The sequence below is a fragment of the Musca domestica genome, unplaced genomic scaffold, assembly GCF_030504385.1.
Source record: "Musca domestica strain aabys unplaced genomic scaffold, Musca_domestica.polishedcontigs.V.1.1 22, whole genome shotgun sequence".
NCBI lineage: Eukaryota > Metazoa > Arthropoda > Insecta > Diptera > Muscidae > Musca > Musca domestica.
In genome coordinates, this window is record NW_026712262.1 from 10,495,037 (window position 1) to 10,515,616 (window position 20,580).

At 34.9% G+C, this 20,580-nt stretch overlaps 1 protein-coding gene across 3 annotated transcripts in view; it reads right to left on the minus strand.

Annotated features, from left to right (window-relative positions):
* LOC101901654 (transmembrane protein 132B) overlaps window positions 1-20,580 on the minus strand; it is a 261,310-nt gene that overhangs the window by 191,557 nt on the left and 49,173 nt on the right. For all 3 annotated transcript variants that reach the window (XM_059122968.1, XM_059122967.1, XM_059122969.1), the window contains exons 3-4: window positions 1,071-1,319; window positions 489-1,009 (exon numbers count right to left, since the gene is read on the minus strand). In XM_059122968.1, coding sequence (XP_058978951.1) covers window positions 489-1,009; window positions 1,071-1,319 — 770 coding nt within the window. The remainder of the gene's footprint in view (window positions 1-488; window positions 1,010-1,070; window positions 1,320-20,580) is intronic.

A 20,580-nucleotide genomic window follows, 5' to 3' on the forward strand; every position in this document is an offset into this window, starting at 1 on the left:
CATACTTGCGACATGGCATTACAGCATGGGGAAATGCTGCGAACTGTAGAATATTGCAAGCTGCACAAAATAGTATTCTAAAAAATGTATACAAACTATACGAACACCAAATTTATCGCCACTCGACACGTACCAATCTTCGAATCAATTCTTTACTTCTAACCACAATAACAGAAGTTCTACAACAAACAGCCGGTCGAAACCCCTCTCTATTCCAATGTAAACCTCGTAAGGCAAATAGCTGAAATTGTTTTTGTACTGATTCTTTTTTATCTGAGTATATTGCATATTGAGGATCCCATACAACAGAACCGTAATCTAATATAGGTCTGAAAAGAGACTTAAATAACTGTTTTGTTATATATGGATCAGAAAATTCTTTCACTTAATTAATTTAAAGCTAGAAACATTTCGTATTTGAATAATGCAGCCAATTGTTGGTAGTATTATTAAACAATATGAACAAAAAGATAAAAAAATAAACTTACCTATTCTCGAAATATTGAGAAGTGACGTTGTTTTCTAAAATAGTGTCTAGTTTTTTCCTAATGGCCGTCACCCTTACAGTTGAATGCTTAGAGTTATCTCTCTCTATCGAAATATTCCACATATCGGACGACGAGGTTGCACCTAAAATTTTTATTCCTGATTTGACTCGCGCTTTTATTGTAAATGAAGAAATATTCTTTCCCGAAGATTGTAAATATACTGGAACATGGAATTTGGACATCGGGAATAAAGGCTGTTGTGGAAGAAGAATAACCAGACAATCGTCTATTTGGAATTCCTTAAATGGTTCCATCGGAGCAACAAGCGGAACTTGAACAAATGAAGTTAAAGGTTGAATTTGCACTTTGGGCTCGCATAGTTCGGAATTTCTAATTGGTGGCTCGAAGACGCTATAGGAAACTTGAACGAATCTTTGTGGAACTTTTATTGGGGTATTGTTAGCATTTTCTTTGTTTACCAAGGGCGATAATGAATGAAACCAATTGAAAGGTATAACAACCTAAAAAACATAGAAAATTCCATTGTATTAGAGAATAATTAAATGAATCAAACGGTTATACCTCAGCTACACATACTCCGTCTTCCCCATCTGGCATACATCTTCCTTTTATAGGGGCGTGATTTCCGTTTGATACGTGTAGTAGAACACATATTTTCTGACGTTGCAAGTGCCCACCTGGATCAGCTCCTGCATGAAAAAGTACACGCAGCACTGGAGAATCCTGTGATACGTAGGAACTTACTAAATGTGCCGATATGTCCAAATGAAGATTGGTTTGTTGTAACTCGAGTAATGCCGCAGTTGTATTCTAAAAAAACGTTACAATAATAATTTAGGATAAACAATATACGCTTAACAAATACTCTTAGAAATTTACTCTCACATAACAATAAAAAGTTTTTATGGGAGAATTAAATCTTACAAGCTATGATTATAATTATAATTTAAAGTTCAAAGGACTAAATATCACGAAGCATTTCTCTCTTATCAATACGGGCTTGTATTTGGCCACAATTAACTTGACATCGGATTAAGATATATATGGGAGCTATATCCAAATCTGAACCGATCTCGATAAAATTGGCAAAGATATTTCTGAGCTGTATTTGATGTATTTCCCTGAATATCATTATTACGGAGTGCATATTACGGCTGTGGGGAACAAATATGACAAACCGGATGAACAATATATATGTGAGCTATAGCTATATCTGAACCGAAATTTGACATACTAGCTTCTAGACTCAATTCGGTCGTATGTACCAAATTCCATCTCATTTGGGCTAATATTACACGATTGGTGCACAATAATAGGCAAATCGAACGAAGTTATATATTTGAGCTATATCCAAATCTGACCCGATCTAGATAAAATTTAGCAAAATATTTCTGAGCTGTATTTTATATATTTCCCAAATATTGTTGCTACGGAGTGCATATTACGGCTGCGGAGGACAAAAATAACAAATCGGATGACAAAATATATACTGGAGCGCTATAGCTATATCTGAACCGATTTCATCAAATTGAACAAACTTATTTTCAGGCCTAATTTGGTCGTATGTGCAAAATTCCAAGCTATTTGGGCTGATATTACACATTTGCTGCACGAAAAAGACAAATTGGACGAAGATATATGGGAGCTATATCTAAATTTTGACCGATTATCTTCAATTTCAATAGGGCGAAACAAAATATTTGTGTAAAATTCAGCGTTCGAAAATAAACAGTACAAAAACATAGTGTACCGTGCCGGTACAGTATCACTAAAAAATTTTAGCGGTAGTGTACCGGTACACTACCATTTAGTGATACTGTACCGGAACACAAAGATGATCGTAGTGTACCGCAGTCGGAACACTAAAAAATCGTAGTGTACCGGAGTCGGAGCACTAAAAACGTAGTGTTCCGCAATCGAAGCATTAAAAAATCGTAGTGTATCACATGCGCCACATAAAAAATCGAAATCATAAAATGTTATTAAACACTCAGCCATACTTTGTAAAATATTTAGTTTTTTACACCTACATCCATTGATTTTTCGGTAAATTATTTGCACAATAACCCATTACAACACAACCACTAAAATACCCTTTTTCGCGGAAAATTAAAATTTTCAGAAATTTCCACGATATCGTATAGCCCCCATATAACGGTACCCCCGATATTCGGTATTTTGATTATGTTAGCCACATTTTTCAATAGAATTGTCTGAAAATCCACACAAGTAATTCATTGTGGGTACTTTATACCTCGGCAGTGAATTATCTATATAGGTCCACAATATCGTATAGCCTCCATATAACGGTACCCCCCGGTATTTGGCATTTTGATGATTTTAGCCACATTTTTTAACGGAATTGTCTGAAAATCCACACAAGGAGTTCCTTTTGGGTACTTTATACCTCGGCAGAGAATTATCTATATAGGTCCACGATATCGTATAGCCCCCATATAACGGTACCCCCGATATTTGGTATTTTGATTATGTTAGTCACACTTTTAAATGGAATTGTCTTAAAATCCACACAAGTAGTTCCTTGTGAGTACTTTACCCCTTGAGAGAGAATTGGAACACTAAAAAAATCGTAGTGTACCGGAGTCGGAGCACTAAAAAACGTAGTGTTCCGCAATCGAAGCATTAAAAAATCGTAGTGTATCACATGCACCACATAAAAAATCGAAATCATAAAATGTTATTAAACACTCAGCCATACTTTGTAAAATATTTAGTTTTTTACACCTACATCCATTGATTTTTCGGTACCACCAAATAACAGGTAAATTATTTGCACAATAACCCATTACAACACAACCACTAAAATACCCTTTTTCGCGGAAAATTAAAATTTTCAGATTTCAATGGTTAAATACAAAATATTATCACTTAAGATTTGGTCCTTTTTATTGTTTCTACCTGTTCCCATATTTTTTTTTACCCCCGATATTTGGTATTTTGATGATTTTATCCACATTTTTCAATGGAGTTGTCTGAAATTCCACAAAAGGAGTCCCTTGTGGGCATTTTACCCCTTCAAAAAGAATTGTCTATATAGGTCCACGATATCGTATATCCCCCATATAACGGTACCCCCCGATATTCGGTATTTTTATGATTTTATCCACATTTTTATCGGAATTGTCTGAAAATCCACACAAGGAGTTCCTTGTAGGTACTTTATACCTCGACAGAGAATTATCTATATAGGTCCACGATATCGTATAGCCCTTATAAAACGGTACCCCCGATATTCGGTATTTTGATGTTTTTACCCACATTTTTCAACGGAATGGTCACAAGGGGTTCTTTGTGAGCACCTTACCCCCCGACAGAGAATTCTCTATATAGGTTAACGATAACGTATATCACCCATATAACGGTACTCCCCTATATTCGGTATTTTGATGATTTTACCCACATTTTTCAACGGAATTGTCTGATAATCCACACAAGAAGTTCTTTGTGAGTACTTTACTCCCTGAAAGAGAGTTGTCTGTATAGGTCCACGATACCGTATATCCCCCATATAACGGTACCCTCTGATATTCGGTATTTTGATGATTTCAGCCACATTTTTCAACGGAATTGTCTGAAATTCCACACAAGGGGTTCTTTGTGAGCACTTTACCCCCTGACATAGAGTTCTCTATATAGGTTAACGATATCGTATAGCCCCCATATAACGGTACCCCCGTTATTCGGTATTTTGATGATTTTAGCTATATATTCCAATGGTATTCTCTGAAAATCCACACAAGGATTTCTTTGTGAACACTTTAACCCCTGCCCTGAAAGGTATTTGTCTATATAGGTCCACAATATCGTATATCCCCCATATAATGGTACCCCCGATAATCGGGATTTTGATGATTTTAGCCACATTTCCCAATGGAATTATCTGAAAATCCACACAAGGAGTTCCTTGTGAGTACTTTACCCCCAGACATAGATTTGTCTATATAGGTCCACAATAGCGTATATCCCCCATATATCGGGACCTTCCGATATTAGGTATTTTAAAGATTTTAACAGAATTTTCAATGGATTTTATTTTTTTTTTAATATTTTCTAATTCGTTCCAAATGGTGGAGGGTATTCAAAGTTCGGCCCGGCCTTACTTACTGCTTTTTTACTTGTTTAGTGCTCCAACTGCGGTACAGTACGATTTTCGTTGTGTTCCGGCACAGTATCACTAAAATATTTTTTAAGGGTTGTGCTCCGGTACGGTACATTATCTTAGTGTACCACTCCACCTCGGAACGGTGGTAAAATTTCATCTGGATCGGGCAATAAATGCGACCTGTACTTTGTTGACAAAAATACAGGCCGACAGACGGACGGACATACATGAATCGACTCAAAATGTAATTCTATGCAGATCATCAAATAACCTATGGGTCTATCTCGTTTCCTTTTGCATGTTACAAACAAATGCACAAAGACATAATACCCTGACCATCTTGTGGTGTAGGGTATAGAAATAGTAATTAGCATCAACGAAACTAAAATCTACACGCTAGCCGTCAATTTTGCAGTGGAATCTGCAATACCAGATTGACCCCAAACAACAAAATTTTACCTCGTTTCCAGCGGGCCAACGTCGCTCAATGTCATGACCGTGGCCAAAATTAATTAAAGGCATATGCTTCGCAGTATAAATGTATTTATGGGAATCCATAAAAAACACAACAATTAGAAGAAATCTGAATTTTGGTATCGATACGTCAAGTATTGTTTACTATATAAGGACTTAAATCCGACTGATGCACTACATTAGTCGGATTTAATTCCTCATATAGTTCAGATTTCTTCTAATTGTTATGTTTTCTATCGAAACTTATACATATACGGAAAGCAGAACCAAACACCGATTATTAGGTGAGTTTGTTTTATGGACGGAAGTCATAACAACAGTTTCTTTTAATATATTCGATAATATAAACAAGTAAAACACGTTTTATAGATTATTTCTGCTACAGTGGTATATTGTGAGTTTCATGTATCAAAAATGTATCAATTTGAAACAAGTGCGGAAAAAATCATGAAAACTCCCGATATCGGGAATTATCTTTATATAGCGGATATAGAAAAGCGTGAACTTATAAAGACAATGTTCCGTCGACACACGTGGATCCCATTACAGAATATAAATATAGAACTAAAAAAAACTATCAGAAAAAGTTGTTAAAATCATAACAAAACCGAAAGAGGTACCGTCATAATTGGGGTTATAGGAAAGCGTTAACCTATGTTTCAAATGTGAAACGCTACCGTTAAAAAATATGGTTTAAATCCTCAAAACCGTGATATGGAGACTGTAGGAAAAAGTGGATCTATGTAAATAATGTTCTTTCACAGGATGTGGAATCTATTGCCATCTCTAAATACAAAATATGAAACCATTATATCGGAAAATATCGAATATCGGGAGGTACAGTTATATGGGAGCTATACGAAAACCTGGACCTACCTTCATGGTAGTTGGTCCTCGATTTAATACGCCAACAATAAGTACATGTACCAAAATGCATCCACTTTTGCCAAACTTCTTCTATTTTTGGTCACCTTTTATATGAAGTCGCGACATAGCGCTCGTGTGCCGTTAAAAAATTCACACAAAACGACCAAATAAATTTTTTAAATATTTCCGACCAAATTTGGTCTGAAATTACACAACCGGCAACACTGAACGCACTCCATGTATATTCTTTCGTGATTGTTTAGAAACAAATATTACCACCAGGACTTCCCTCTTTGCCGATTTATCGACATTTTCACAATTTTTTACTCTAAAATTGGGAAAAGCCGATTTTTGCATCAAAAAGGCGATATTTTAACGACCGGCACAAATTGTCTCACATTTTAATGTGAAACGGCAGTCAACGTTGCCAGAGTCATTTGAGAATATCTAAGAGAAACAAATAAAATATTCTTTTTTTGAAATATAGTGATGGAGTACTTTGTTTAAAACGTGCTGGTAGTCTTTGCAATATTTTGTTATGATGATTTTTTGGAAAGGCAAGAAATGAGTGTGCTTCCCATTTACATGTGTAAGCTCGAAACTTAAGATTTTCACCAAAGTCGTCCTACCAAAAAACTGAAAAAGCGATGTGACCATCCCGTTTGCCGGGATGAAATAGTGATATTGGTAGCGATCAGCAAATATTGCAAATCTGTCAATTTAGTTTTGAAAAACATTGCACTCTGTAACAGATAGTAGTATGAAGTAACGACAATAGGGGAATACTGCAGACTTGAGCAATGAACTGGTTACATCTTCAACATTAACAAAACAATCAAATCAAATAAAAAACGTACAAAATATATTCAATTAGAGCTTTTTCTATTTCCAGACAACAGTTTGGCCAACCATCTCTTTCCTGGTCTCCTTCGACGAAGAACCAGCAATCATATTTTAAATCGGTAAACGGTATAATTGACAACAACCACACGATGCAACGCCATAGTGAACAAGAATTTTGCATAATTTCTTCTGATTCTAAACCCTCGTTTATATTACTCATATATTTACAATAAGTTTAAATACAAATAATAAATAAAAAATAGCACACAAAAAATTGGTATATATTTGCATGCGTCAATGTATTTCTTGATTTCATCACGTAAATATCTTATAAACTTTAAAACGCAATTGATAATGATGATAAAATAAACATAATTAATTTGGAGATTGAAGAAGACGATTAATATCACTTGACGTAGTTTCGTTGTTCCCCAACGTACCAAACAATATCTTTGAGAACAATGGATGAAAAGTGGAATAATTTACAAAAACACACGAAAATACCTAAAGACCTTTTGTATAAAGATCTAGATATTTCATACATTCGGACAAGGTGTACGAGCAACGAAAACTCCTCCGACGAATAAAAATAAACACAGCGACTAATTTTATCAATAGAATTTTCAATATAAGTGACGAACAATCCCACTCAGAGAACGAAAGGAAAATACGCCACATATTAAGCCCAAATGATTTTCCAAAAAGCACCATTGACGACCTAATTATACACTCAAGAACGGACCATAAAATGGAGGCAAGACAAGAAAAGATGTATGAAACTGTTACTGTAGTGTGTTTGATTCATCCATGTTGCCATACCATCCGTACGACAACGTATCATACTGGTTGACACATTTGTCCAAGTTGGCATACCTTCTGTATCCAACTAATAGTATGCTTTTACTCAAGTTACAATACCTTCAGTATGTAACTTTACACACTCACTTTATTGAGGTGTGTTGTCCGCACTACTCCGAGATAGTAAGCATGCATTGTGCTTACTAAGCGTTTCCCACGCTCACTTTATTTTTCATTTAGCTAAAGTTAATTTTTGTAAGATCATATTAGTTCAATTATAATTTGAATAAAGTAAGGTGAAGTCGCATTTAGCGGCTTTCCCAATAAACCCAAAATAGTTTTCATTTCATTGCGATCCTGTCAAACAAAAAAAAAAAAAAAAAAAAAAAAAAACTTTAAAATCTACAAAAGTGGTGCACTATGTATAATGTGATTTCGGATAATCTATATATATTAAACGCTTAAACTATGGGCCGGCAATACGGACCGGGCCAGCCTCGGGTTTGTTAAAAAAAAAGACAAAGAAACAAGTGACTGATGCAGAAAGCAACGGCTCTAAAAAAAAACAACTAATGAAATTATATATCAACAACAATTATAATAATACAATTTTCAAGTAACAAAACAGTAAAGAATGGAGCCTAAAGCGTGTAAATTAATTAAACATTCATGTTCGTTAGCTTGTTTCGCTACAACTACTGTGATGTTGGCGGGGTCCAGTGTCTGAACGGAACAACTACCAAAAGCAACCCAAACGTTGCCTACTAATGGCAAAACATCAATACATTATCGGTAATCTCAAACGTTCCCAACTTAATCCCAAAGATTCCTGGCTACAGCTCAACGAAGTAGCGGAACTTTTAAATATGGAGTTAGAGCCGGAACCGCAATAACAGAACAAATCCTTACAACAATATCATCCAGTTAAACACCACTTGAGGAGATTCCAATCTTACTTCTATGTATGTAGTGTATGTATGTATTTATGCATCTTTATATGTATGTGTTAAACTGTAGTAAAAAAAAACAACATTTATGTATTAACTAGGTGCACTTTGCTACCCCTTTTGACTTTATATACATAAAATGTTATATACGAAAATTTTGTGGATTTAAAAAAAAAATATTTTTAAGATAAATTCTCTCTTATAATTTCACTCACATCATAAATGATATTTATTGTTTCCATTCTATTAGTGTTCACATTATAACGGAAAACTTATCCGATTATAGTTTTATACAGATACCATGCCCGCGGGACGATCGTAGTGAACAAGTATTGAAAAGGCTAACAAAAAATTTTCCTGATTTTGCAAAAAAAAACGTTTAACTGACTTATGTACTGAATTCATTTTTGATTTGTTTTGTACATTTTTGCTCTGGAAACCGATAAAATCTCAACTAATAATTTTTATAAACATATATATAAAAAATTATAGAATTCCACATAGTCAAAAACAGGAAATCAAAGCTTAGGTTGACAAATTAATACAAGATGATATTATAGAGCCATCATTTTCATGTTACAACAGTCCGGTGTTATTAGTAACAAAGAAATCCCTTCCAGGTAACTCCGCAAAGAGATGAAGACTACAGACAAATTAATAAAAGGTTAATAGCGGACAAATATCCCTTACCAAGAATCGAAGATATTCTAGACCAACTAGGTCGAACAAAATATTTTTCCTGTCTGGATCTAATGTCTGGATTTCATCAAATAGAATTAAAAGAGGAGTCTAGGGATATAACTTCATTCTCCACGAATGAAGGATCATTTCGCTTTAAACGTCTCCTTTATGGAATCAAGGTAGCGCCGAACTCCTTCCTAAGAATGATGTCAATAGCATTTTGTGGTCGTACGCTTGAACAGGCATTCCTGTATATGGATGATCTTATCGTAATTGGATGCTCAGAAAAACATATGATTCAAAATCTGCGGGATGTCTTCACGACGTGCAGAAAATATAATCTGAAGTTGCATCCTGATAAGTGTATATTTTTGAGACATGAAGTAACCTTTTTGGGTCACAAATGCACTGACAAGGGAATTCTTCCCGATAACTCAAAATATGAGACAATCCAAACATATCCTACCCCAAAAAGCGCGGACGAAACTAAAAGGTTTGTTGCCTTTTGTAATTACTACAGAAGATTTATACCGAATTTTGCAGAATACTCTCTGCCATTAAAAAAACTAATTAGGAAAAATGCAAAGTTTTTTTGGACTATAGAGTGACAAACATGCTTTGAGTATTTAAAGAATTCACTTTTAACCCCAAGAATACTCCAGTACCCCGATTTCAATAAACAATTTTGAATTACTTCCGATGCAAGTAATAGGTGCCGTTTTAAGCCAAGAGCATATGCCCGTGGCATATGCATCAATATCCTTTACCAAAGGTGAAACCAACAAATCTGTAATTGAACAAGAACAATTGATAATGATGATAAAATAAACATAATTAATTTGGAGATTGAAGAAGACGATTAATATCACTTGACGTAGTTTCGTTGTTCTCCAACGTACCAAACAATATCTTTGAGAACAATGGATGAAAAGTGGAATAATTTACAAAAAAACACGAAAATACCTAAAGACCTATTGTATAAAGATCTAGATATTTCATACATTCGGACAAGGTGTACGAGCAACGAAAACTCCTCCGACGAATAAGAATAAACACAGCGACTAATTTTATCAATAGAATTTTCAATATAAGTGACGAACAATCCCACTCAGAGAACGAAAGGAAAATACGCCACATATTAAGCCCAAATGATTTTCCAAAAAGCACCATTGACGACCTAATTATACACTCAAGAACGGACCATAAAATGGAGGCAAGACAAGAAAAGATGTATGAAACTGTTACTGTAGTGTGTTTGATTCATCCATGTTGCCATACCATCCGTACGACAACGTATCATACTGGTTGACACATTTGTCCAAGTTGGCATACCTTCTGTATCCAACTAATAGTATGCTTTTACTCAAGTTACAATACCTTCAGTATGTAACTTTACACACTCACTTTATTGAGGTGTGTTGTCCGCACTACTCCGAGATAGTAAGCATGCATTGTGCTTACTAAGCGTTTTCCCACGCTCACTTTATTTTTCATTTAGCTAAAGTTAATTTTTGTAAGATCATATTAGTTCAATTATAATTTGAATAAAGTAAGGTGAAGTCGCATTTAGCGGCTTTCCCAATAAACCCAAAATAGTTTTCATTTCATTGCGATCCTGTCAAACAAAAAAAAAAAAAAAACTTTAAAATCTACAAAAGTGGTGCACTATGTATAATGTGATTTCGGATAATCTATATATATTAAACGCTTAAACTATGGGCCGGCAATACGGACCGGGCCAGCCTCGGGTTTGTTAAAAAAAAGACAAAGAAACAAGTGACTGATGCAGAAAGCAACGGCTCTAAAAAAAAACAACTAATGAAATTATATATCAACAACAATTATAATAATACAATTTTCAAGTAACAAAACAGTAAAGAATGGAGCCTAAAGCGTGTAAATTAATTAAACATTCATGTTCGTTAGCTTGTTTCGCTACAACTACTGTGATGTTGGCGGGGTCCAGTGTCTGAACGGAACAACAACCAAAAGCAACCCAAACGTTGCCTACTAATGGCAAAACATCAATACATTATCGGTAATCTCAAACGTTCCCAACTTAATCCCAAAGATTCCTGGCTACAGCTCAACGAAGTAGCGGAACTTTTAAATATGGAGTTAGAGTCGGAACCGCAATAACAGAACAAATCCTTACAACAATATCATCCAGTTAAACACCACTTGAGGAGATTCCAATCTTACTTCTATGTATGTAGTGTATGTATGTATTTATGCATCTTTATATGTATGTGTTAAACTGTAGTAAAAAAAACAACATTTATGTATTAACTAGGTGCACTTTGCTACCCCTTTTGACTTTATATACATAAAATGTTATATACGAAAATTTTGTGGATTTAAAAAAAAAAATATTTTTAAGATAAATTCTCTCTTATAATTTCACTCACATCATAAATGATATTTATTGTTTCCATTTTATTAGTGTTCACATTATAACGGAAAACTTATCCGATTATAGTTTTATACAGATACCATGCCCGCGGGACGATCGTAGTGAACAAGTATTGAAAAGGCTAACAAAAAATTTTCCTGATTTTGCAAAAAAAACGTTTAACTGACTTATGTACTGAATTCATTTTTGATTTGTTTTGTACATTTTTGCTCTGGACACCGATAAAATCTCAACTAATAATTTTTATAAACATATATATAAAAAATTATAGAATTCCACATAGTCAAAAACAGGAAATCAAAGCTTAGGTTGACAAATTAATACAAGATGATATTATAGAGCCATCATTTTCATGTTACAACAGTCCGGTGTTATTAGTACCAAAGAAATCCCTTCCAGGTAACTCCGCAAAGAGATGAAGACTACAGACAAATTAATAAAAGGTTAATAGCGGACAAATATCCCTTACCAAGAATCGAAGATATTCTAGACCAACTAGGTCGAGCAAAATATTTTTCCTGTCTGGATCTAATGTCTGGATTTCATCAAATAGAATTAAAAGAGGAGTCTAGGGATATAACTTCATTCTCCACGAATGAAGGATCATTTCGCTTTAAACGTCTCCTTTATGGAATCAAGGTAGCGCCGAACTCCTTCCTAAGAATGATGTCAATAGCATTTTGTGGTCGTACGCTTGAACAGGCATTCCTGTATATGGATGATCTCATCGTAATTGGATGCTCAGAAAAACATATGATTCAAAATCTGCGGGATGTCTTCACGACGTGCAGAAAATATAATCTGAAGTTGCATCCTGATAAGTGTATATTTTTGAGACATGAAGTAACCTTTTTGGGTCACAAATGCACTGACAAGGGAATTCTTCCCGATAACTCAAAATATGAGACAATCCATAATAACAATTAAGCCAAGAGCATATGCCCGTGGCATATGCATCAATATCCTTTACCAAAGGTGAAACCAACAAATCTGTAATTGAACAAGAACTCGCAGCAGTACATTGGGCAATAAAATACTTCAGACCATACATATGAAGAATCCATCTTCAAAATTTACCCGGATGAGATTGGACCTCGAAGAATATGACTTTAAAATACAGTACATAAAAGGAAAGGACAACTGTGGAGCCGATGTCCTCTCCAGAATTGATTTTGATTATATTAAGAATATAAAGAGACTCTATATGGTAACAACGCGGTCTAAATCAAAGAAAGACCAAATACAAAAAGATAAACAATTAAAAAGCGTGTCAGACATTCCTAGGGTCTACGAACTGCTAAATGCAAAGGAGGTAAAGAAAAGTGTTCGCCTAAAGATTTCTCTCTCTGGTACAACTCCAAAGTGTACCTTAAATATGGGAGAAAAACTTTAGAAAACGTAAAGATTGATGACCTTATTGCTAATGGAAGCTTTGATCTAAGTCAATTCATTCCTAGGTTGGAGAAAATAACCGGTAATAAGGGAATATTCAAATTGCAACTCTCATTAAATGAGGATTTATTCAATATGATTCGAATCAATGATTTCAAAAACTGTGCGAACCAGTTATTAAAGAAACTAACAATAGCGTTTACGCCAAAGTTAGAGAAAATATCTGCTTACTAGCAGAAAAGAAAACTCCTACAAACGTATCATAATGACCCATTATACGGAGGTCACCCTAGAATCAAAAGAATGTCAGAAAACTCCGCACTAAATATCGTTGGAAAGGAATGCCTAAAGACATTAAAAACTATGTTAAAAATTGCAGTAAATGCCAAGAGAACAAGTCCCTTAAAATGACGAAAGAACCTATGTGTATAACGGAAACCCCAGCAAGTGCCTTTGATATTCTCGTTATTGATACAATAGGTCCGTTTATTAAGTCAAACAGGGGTAACGAATACGCTGTGACAATAATATGTGATCTCACCAAGTACCTGGTAACTATACCAGTACCCGAGAAAACGCAAAAACAATAGCTACGGCAATATTTGAAAACTTTGTACTTACATATGGACCAATGAGAAAAGTTTTAACTGACAGAGGAACTGAGTATAAAAACCAGACCCTGCAGGAACTTTTTAAGATGTTGGATGTGAAACATGCCCCCTCGACAGCATACCACCATCAAACAGTTGGATCCATAGAAAGGTCACATAGGACATTTAATTAATATATTCGTTCTTATGTGTCATTAGAACGAACGGATTTGGACGAATGGCTTAAATATTTTACATACTGCTTTAATACTACTCCATCAACAGTCCATGGTTATTGTCCGCATGAATTGGTTTTCGGCAAAATTCCGACTACCATTGATTCTCTTGGCCTAAACACTGTAGATCCACTTTATAATGTTGACTCTTATGAAAAAGAAGTGAAGTACAGACTCCAAATGGCAAGACAACGAGGAGCCAAAATGATTTCTCAATCAAAATTCTCCAATAAATTACAATATGACAAAACGGCTAATCCTTTACACGTACAAATAGGAGATTTAGTACTAGTAGAGAATAATGGTGGTCATAAATTGGAACAATTAGTCAAAGGCCCCTACTCTGTCGAAAATATTCTAAATTAAAAACATTCTAATGGGAATTGCTCACTGTCTTTGTCGGAAATAAAAAGTATTGAAGAACATAAAAACCGTTTAAAATTGTTCAATGCATTAAGCAATAACTTGAATAAAGAGCAAAAATATTGAAAATACTACTTTTTTAACTGCCTCTTAAATATAACTCTGCCTCTAAAATATACGTACGTATAAATTTAGCATATACATACAATAAATTATAATATTTACATAAAACATAGATAACTGGCCAGTACCTATGAAAATATAATAATATAATATATAGTAATAATAATAATAATCTATATATATAAAAATCAATTGTTGTTTGTTGGTAACGGAATCAGTTGAAAACGGCTGGACCGATTTGCATAATTTTTTGTACAAACGTTCGTCATACCCCGAGTTAGGTGTTTAAAGAAAAAAATATTGACCACGCCTTATTTTACGCCCACTATTTTGATTTATCAAAAATCTTTATATTTGCCAGATAATGAAGATATCGGTTTGAAAATTATTACACGAGATACTGTTGACTTTCCCTCCAAACTTAGGAATTTATTTGGGCGCCAGGGAACTGACCATGCATACTTCTAATCTGTCTATACATAAGGATGTTGTGTCAGTTACTACGCTTATAACTCAAGAACCGCTGATCTGATTTTAACGATTTACAAAAATTCGGAATTGTCTCTTGGCAGAAAAGGATAAAATCCAAAAAAATCGCGTAAAAATGTGAAATTTTAAAATTTTCATTTTGACTTTTGAAGTGTACAATAGTAATGTTTTATTTTGCATGATTTTTTTCCATTTAGACTTAATATTTCGGAATGTACATTTGTAGTGTTTTTTTTTTTTTTTTTTTTAATTTTATATGATGTGTAGTCTTTTTGGGTAGTAGAAAGCGACGAAAATTATGGAGTGGCGGAACTGAATAGATGATGTCAAAATAATTAAAGTGGTCAAACCAAAATTGATAAAAAATCAAAAAGAGCATATTGCACTGCATAAACTCTAAAATAGGGAAAAACTGAGAACATTTTTCAAAGGAATCAAATTTCAAAATAATAGTAAGGACCAAACTTCGTAAGGACCTTTAAAAATGTTGGCTGTAAAAACCAGCGAACAAGTTGAAGATTTTTTTCAATTTGTTTATTAGTTACTATGCTTATAACTCAAGAACGTTTTGACGGATTTTCACAATTCATACAACTTCGGAATGACGATCTTTCATGTCTGAAATTGGCATTTAGCTTTCAACTCCAGGATCTACATCGCGCTTCAGCTGGAAGATGCGAACACATTTAAATAAGCAAAAATAACCGACAAAACGTTATGGGGCTCATTTCAACACGTAGACCTACCTACTTCTATCATATGACAATAATCCGTCCAATGAGAACTCAATATGCAAAATTCATTGGCGGCCGGGCAGAATTATTACTATCATCCATCTGAGGGTAAAGGAAACTTTTTTATATAAAAGTATCTAAATTCAAGCGTGTTTCACTTTAAACTTCATATACCAGTAAGACTGTTTGAATAATGCAGTAAACTTATCAAAAAATCATAAAGTGAATGAGGCCGTTATATGGGGCCATACCAAAACGGGAACCTCTGTGGACCATTTTATACTTCAAGCATTGTCATCTATCAAACCTTCTAAAATACCAAATTTGAAACAATTGTGTGCGTAAATGTGACTAGGATTATCAACATACCAAATATCGATAGGTATCGTTATATGTGTTAGACAAATCCGAGGAGAAATGTGACAAAAATCATCAAAATACCGAATTTCGAGAGATACCGTTATATGGGGACTATACCAAACCGTGGACCGATAAATTTCATTTTCAATACCAACCATCCAATACACAATACAAATTATTCTGCTAAATTTTGATGCACTACGTCAAATAATGTAGCCTGTATTGTAATTACGATTTATCGAAAATCTTTATATTTGCCAAAATAGTGAAGATATTGGTTTGAGAATTATTACACGAGATGCTGTTGGCTTTCCATCCAACCCTAAGTACTTATTTAGGGGCTGAGAAACGCGCTTACTTTTAAATCTATCTCTCTATATGTAAAAGAAAGTTGTCTTAGTTATAATATAAAGACCGCCGGTCTGATTTAACGATTTAGACAAATTCGGAATTGCCTCTTGGCAGAAAAGAATAAAACCAAAAAAAAAAATCGCGTAAAAATATGAAATTTGAACATTTTTATTTTGACTTTTAACATGTACAATAGTAATGTTTTATATTGCATATTTTTTTCCATTTTGACTTACTATTTTCGAATGTACATTTGTAGTGTTTTTATTTTATTTTTTTTTTTTTTTTTTTTTGAAATCTAATATGATGTGTAGGTTTTTATGGGTAGTATAAAGCCACAACGGATAAAACTGTTATTTATAGATTTTATGTATTTATTCGTAATACCCAATAAATACATAAAATCTATAAATAACAATTTTATCCGTTGTCGCTTCATATGAAAATTCTAAAATCGGGAAAAATCGAAAATTTTTCAATGGAATCGAATTTCAAAATAATAGTACATTCTACCGACAAACTTCGTAAGGACCTTTAAAAATTTGTCGCAAAAAAATCAGCAAGCCAGTTGAAGATTCTTTTTTCTATATTGAAGTGTACATTTTTTTATTGGTTTGAAATCTGAATGAATAATATTAAAAATGAAATGAGGGCGCAATACGATGTTAAATGCTTTCTACTCCAGGACCTACATCGTGCTTCAGCTGGAAGATGCGAACACATTTAAACAAACAAAAATGACCGAAGAAGCATTATGGGGTTAATTTCAAAAAGTGGGCCTGCTTCTTTCATATGACAATAAATTGTCAAATGAGAACACAAAATGCAAAATACATTGGGACTGCAATCAGTCAAATACCGACTATAAAGAACGCAAAATAGAAATTCTACTTAAACATTCAAGATACCTTTAATCGCTTTGGCAGGTCATGATATGGGTCATAACCCCTGATAACGGAACAACCCGATTTCAAGTATTTTCTACATTTTAACCATATTTTTCGTACTAATTTTAGCTTATGTTGATAATGTAAGAAGAAACCATCTTTGCAAAAAATTATCACGTTTTGGTATCACCATCATATGATATAAGGTATTTTCGGGGTCTTGGCCACTTTTTTCATTTTTTGGCCCTTATTTGAAATCTTTGTTTCTAAGGGGGAAGAAAACCTCTTATAAAGTTTTATTTTTCGGAAAAGTGCGCATCTTAGTCTTGAGGCTACCTGGGGTAAAAACCCTGGGGTAGAAAATCATCTTACAGATAATTATCCACATAGGCATTTATTTAAGTATAGTCCCCACGTTAGTATACCCCCAAGTCCACTTTCCCAACCAATGTGTGGTCAGAAAAGAAAATTTGATATTCTATTGAATTTGTAACCCCCAAGAGAATATTGGTTGGGAACGTAGATTTGGGATGTACGTCTATATGAAACAAATCCGAAATGTCAATTTGGGACTCATTCAGTCGGAAATTGTGGCAGAAACATGAAAAAAATACGAAATAATAAAGTAACTTTATTGGATCTCCACCGCACAATTTAAATAACAAACAATTAATGCCCATCTTACGGTAATCGGGGTAAAAGAGTAATTTTTTTGGCTATTCTTCAAGTATGAGGTGGACAAAACTGAATACTACGCAGTACGGGATTTTAAACGTTGGAAATACAAAATTTCAAATTATAGCTCATTTGAATGCTTTTTACAATACCAAAAATTGAGTTGAATTTTCACATGGGGCTATTATAGATGTTTTTTTATCATATAGGTATTTAACACTCAAATTAAAGCCTATAGCTGAAAAATAAGATCAGGCTATTCAAAATATCTAAAACCGACGGTAATTATAATTTTTTCCATGAATATTAATTTATATTTAGTCATTACTCATAATCAAGTCATTACTTATAATCAAAATTGTGCCGCCTACATAAGTCAGATCTGTGATTTATTATGCTTTAAAGACTAAAAGTACGGGCCGGCAACGCGGACCGGGCCAGCTAACAATATATATAAACATACTTTGATCTAAATCCACTTTAGAGCATTTAACTTTTCAATTCGACTTAGTAAACTAATATATAAGAATACATCTATTAAATAATAAGAAATAGGTATATATGTAAAAAAATGAAAAAAAAAACTTAAAGTAAAATTTAAGCCAGACAACACAATTTTATATATTTCATAAAACTATTTGATTTTTACTAACCATAAATTATATTTTAAAAATATCGCTTAAGTCAAAAAAAATTTTCTATTTTTCGTTATTCTCATATAATAATTTTTTTACTACAAAATAAATTATAGAACAAAAATTGTAATCGTATTTAACAAGTAACGTTAAATATATTTGTAAGCATTAGTCTCTATACAAAAGAAAAAAATATGAGTAATTTGTAAACATTAAACTAAATTTTAAAAATATCCAGAACTAAGTAACTTTAAATGAAGCCAGCACTGACTTTTAATTGTAAATTTATATGAATAAAATTCATGAATTATAAAATTATATGAATTAAATTCAACTAAGAATAATCAATTTAAACCGTTGATTATTCTTTGTTAAAAAGGGAGGTCTAGTGTGTTTGATTCATCCATGTTGCCATACCATCCGTACGACAACGTATCATACTGGTTGACACATTTGTCCAAGTTGGCATACCTTCTGTATCCAACTAATGTTGTTGTTGTTGTAGCAGTAGTACATGCGTGTGTTTGTGTTCTGCTAATCTGGTTCCAGCTCCAGGTTTAGAAATTCGGCTACTTTAACGGGCTGTAGCCAGAGATCCTCTGGAGTGAGTTGGGTAGGTTTGGCTGAGCAATTAAAAAGGTGTAGCGTATTGTGCGGGCCTGTATCGCACGCCGGGCAGGCGTCACGCACATCTTCATCAATTCGTGCCCAATACGAATTGAGGCGACTACACCATCCTGAACGTAATTGCGCCAAAACTACCCTGGTTTGTCTAGGCAGCTGACGTTCTTCGGCTGCAATGGATGGGGGTGGACTCCGAGGACGGCATTCACTTTATAACTGCTAATAGCATCCGCGACTGCATCGGTGTGAATGCCACTCAGACCTGCCTGATAGGCTTCTTGATCTAGAGGCTCTCTCTTGTAGCGCTGGACCTCCCTCTCTAGATCATGTATGTCCTTCCTGACACGCCTGGGTGGGGGAGAGTTATCCACCATATGATGGTTGGGATGACTCTCACGGTAACACCCAAGCAGGTACTGCAACGAAAGCATATGATTATGCTGACGTAAGGGAAGGGACTTTCGCCTCCTCATGTAGATGGTCCACTGGTGTCATGAGGAGGCACCCTGTCGCAGTTCTCAGGGCAGCGTTCTGGCAGGTCTGGATATTCTTCCACTGCGTAGCACTAGTATTCGCAGACCACACTGGAGCCGCATAGTTGACCACAGACCGACCTATCGCGTTATAAGAGGTCAACAAGGTTTCTTTGTCCGCACCCCAAGAGCTGCCGGCTAGCGCCTTGAGGACCTTGTTCCTACTTTTCATCTTGTCGCAGATAGCTGTGGCTTGCGCGGACGACTTGAACATGCTGTCGAACGTTACCCCAAGAATCTTGGGGTAGTTCGTGGTCGGTATTAGATTCCCCTCGACCTGAACATTCAGCTGTGTTCTCATCTCCGCAGACCATGTGGTAAAGAGTGTGGCCGTTGATTTCGTGGCGGATATTTTCATATTCCTCGCGTGGAAGTATGCGGCAAGCTCCGCAATATAGGGGTTCAACCTTTCGCATATGTCATCGACCACTGGACCCGACGCCATGATCGTACAATCATCCGCATACGTTACGATCTCAATGCCGTCTGGAGGGCGAGGAATTCCGGAAAGGTAGAGGTTAAACAGTTCCGGAGATATCACCCCGCCTTGGGGAACTCCCTGTTTCACTCTACGGGCTTTGGACTTCTTGTTCCGGAATTCCACGTACGACTGGCGTCCACACATATAGTTGATTATCCAACGTTTCAAACTTGGCCGGAGGGTAGTTCTCTGTACGTCCTCAAACAGTGTGGCATGATTGACCGTATCAAACGCCTTTGATAGGTCAAGGGCTACCAACACTGTTCTGTCACACGGCCTGTTCTGGTTCAGTCCTCTACTAATATGTGTGGAAATGGCGTGTAATGCTGTTGTGGTACTATGTTGTGGACGGAATCCATGCTGGTGGTTGGCAACTGTATAGCTTCCTCTAATGCTGGGGAGGAGTAAAGCCTCAAGAGTCTTAGCTACTGGCGACAAAAGCGAAATCGGCT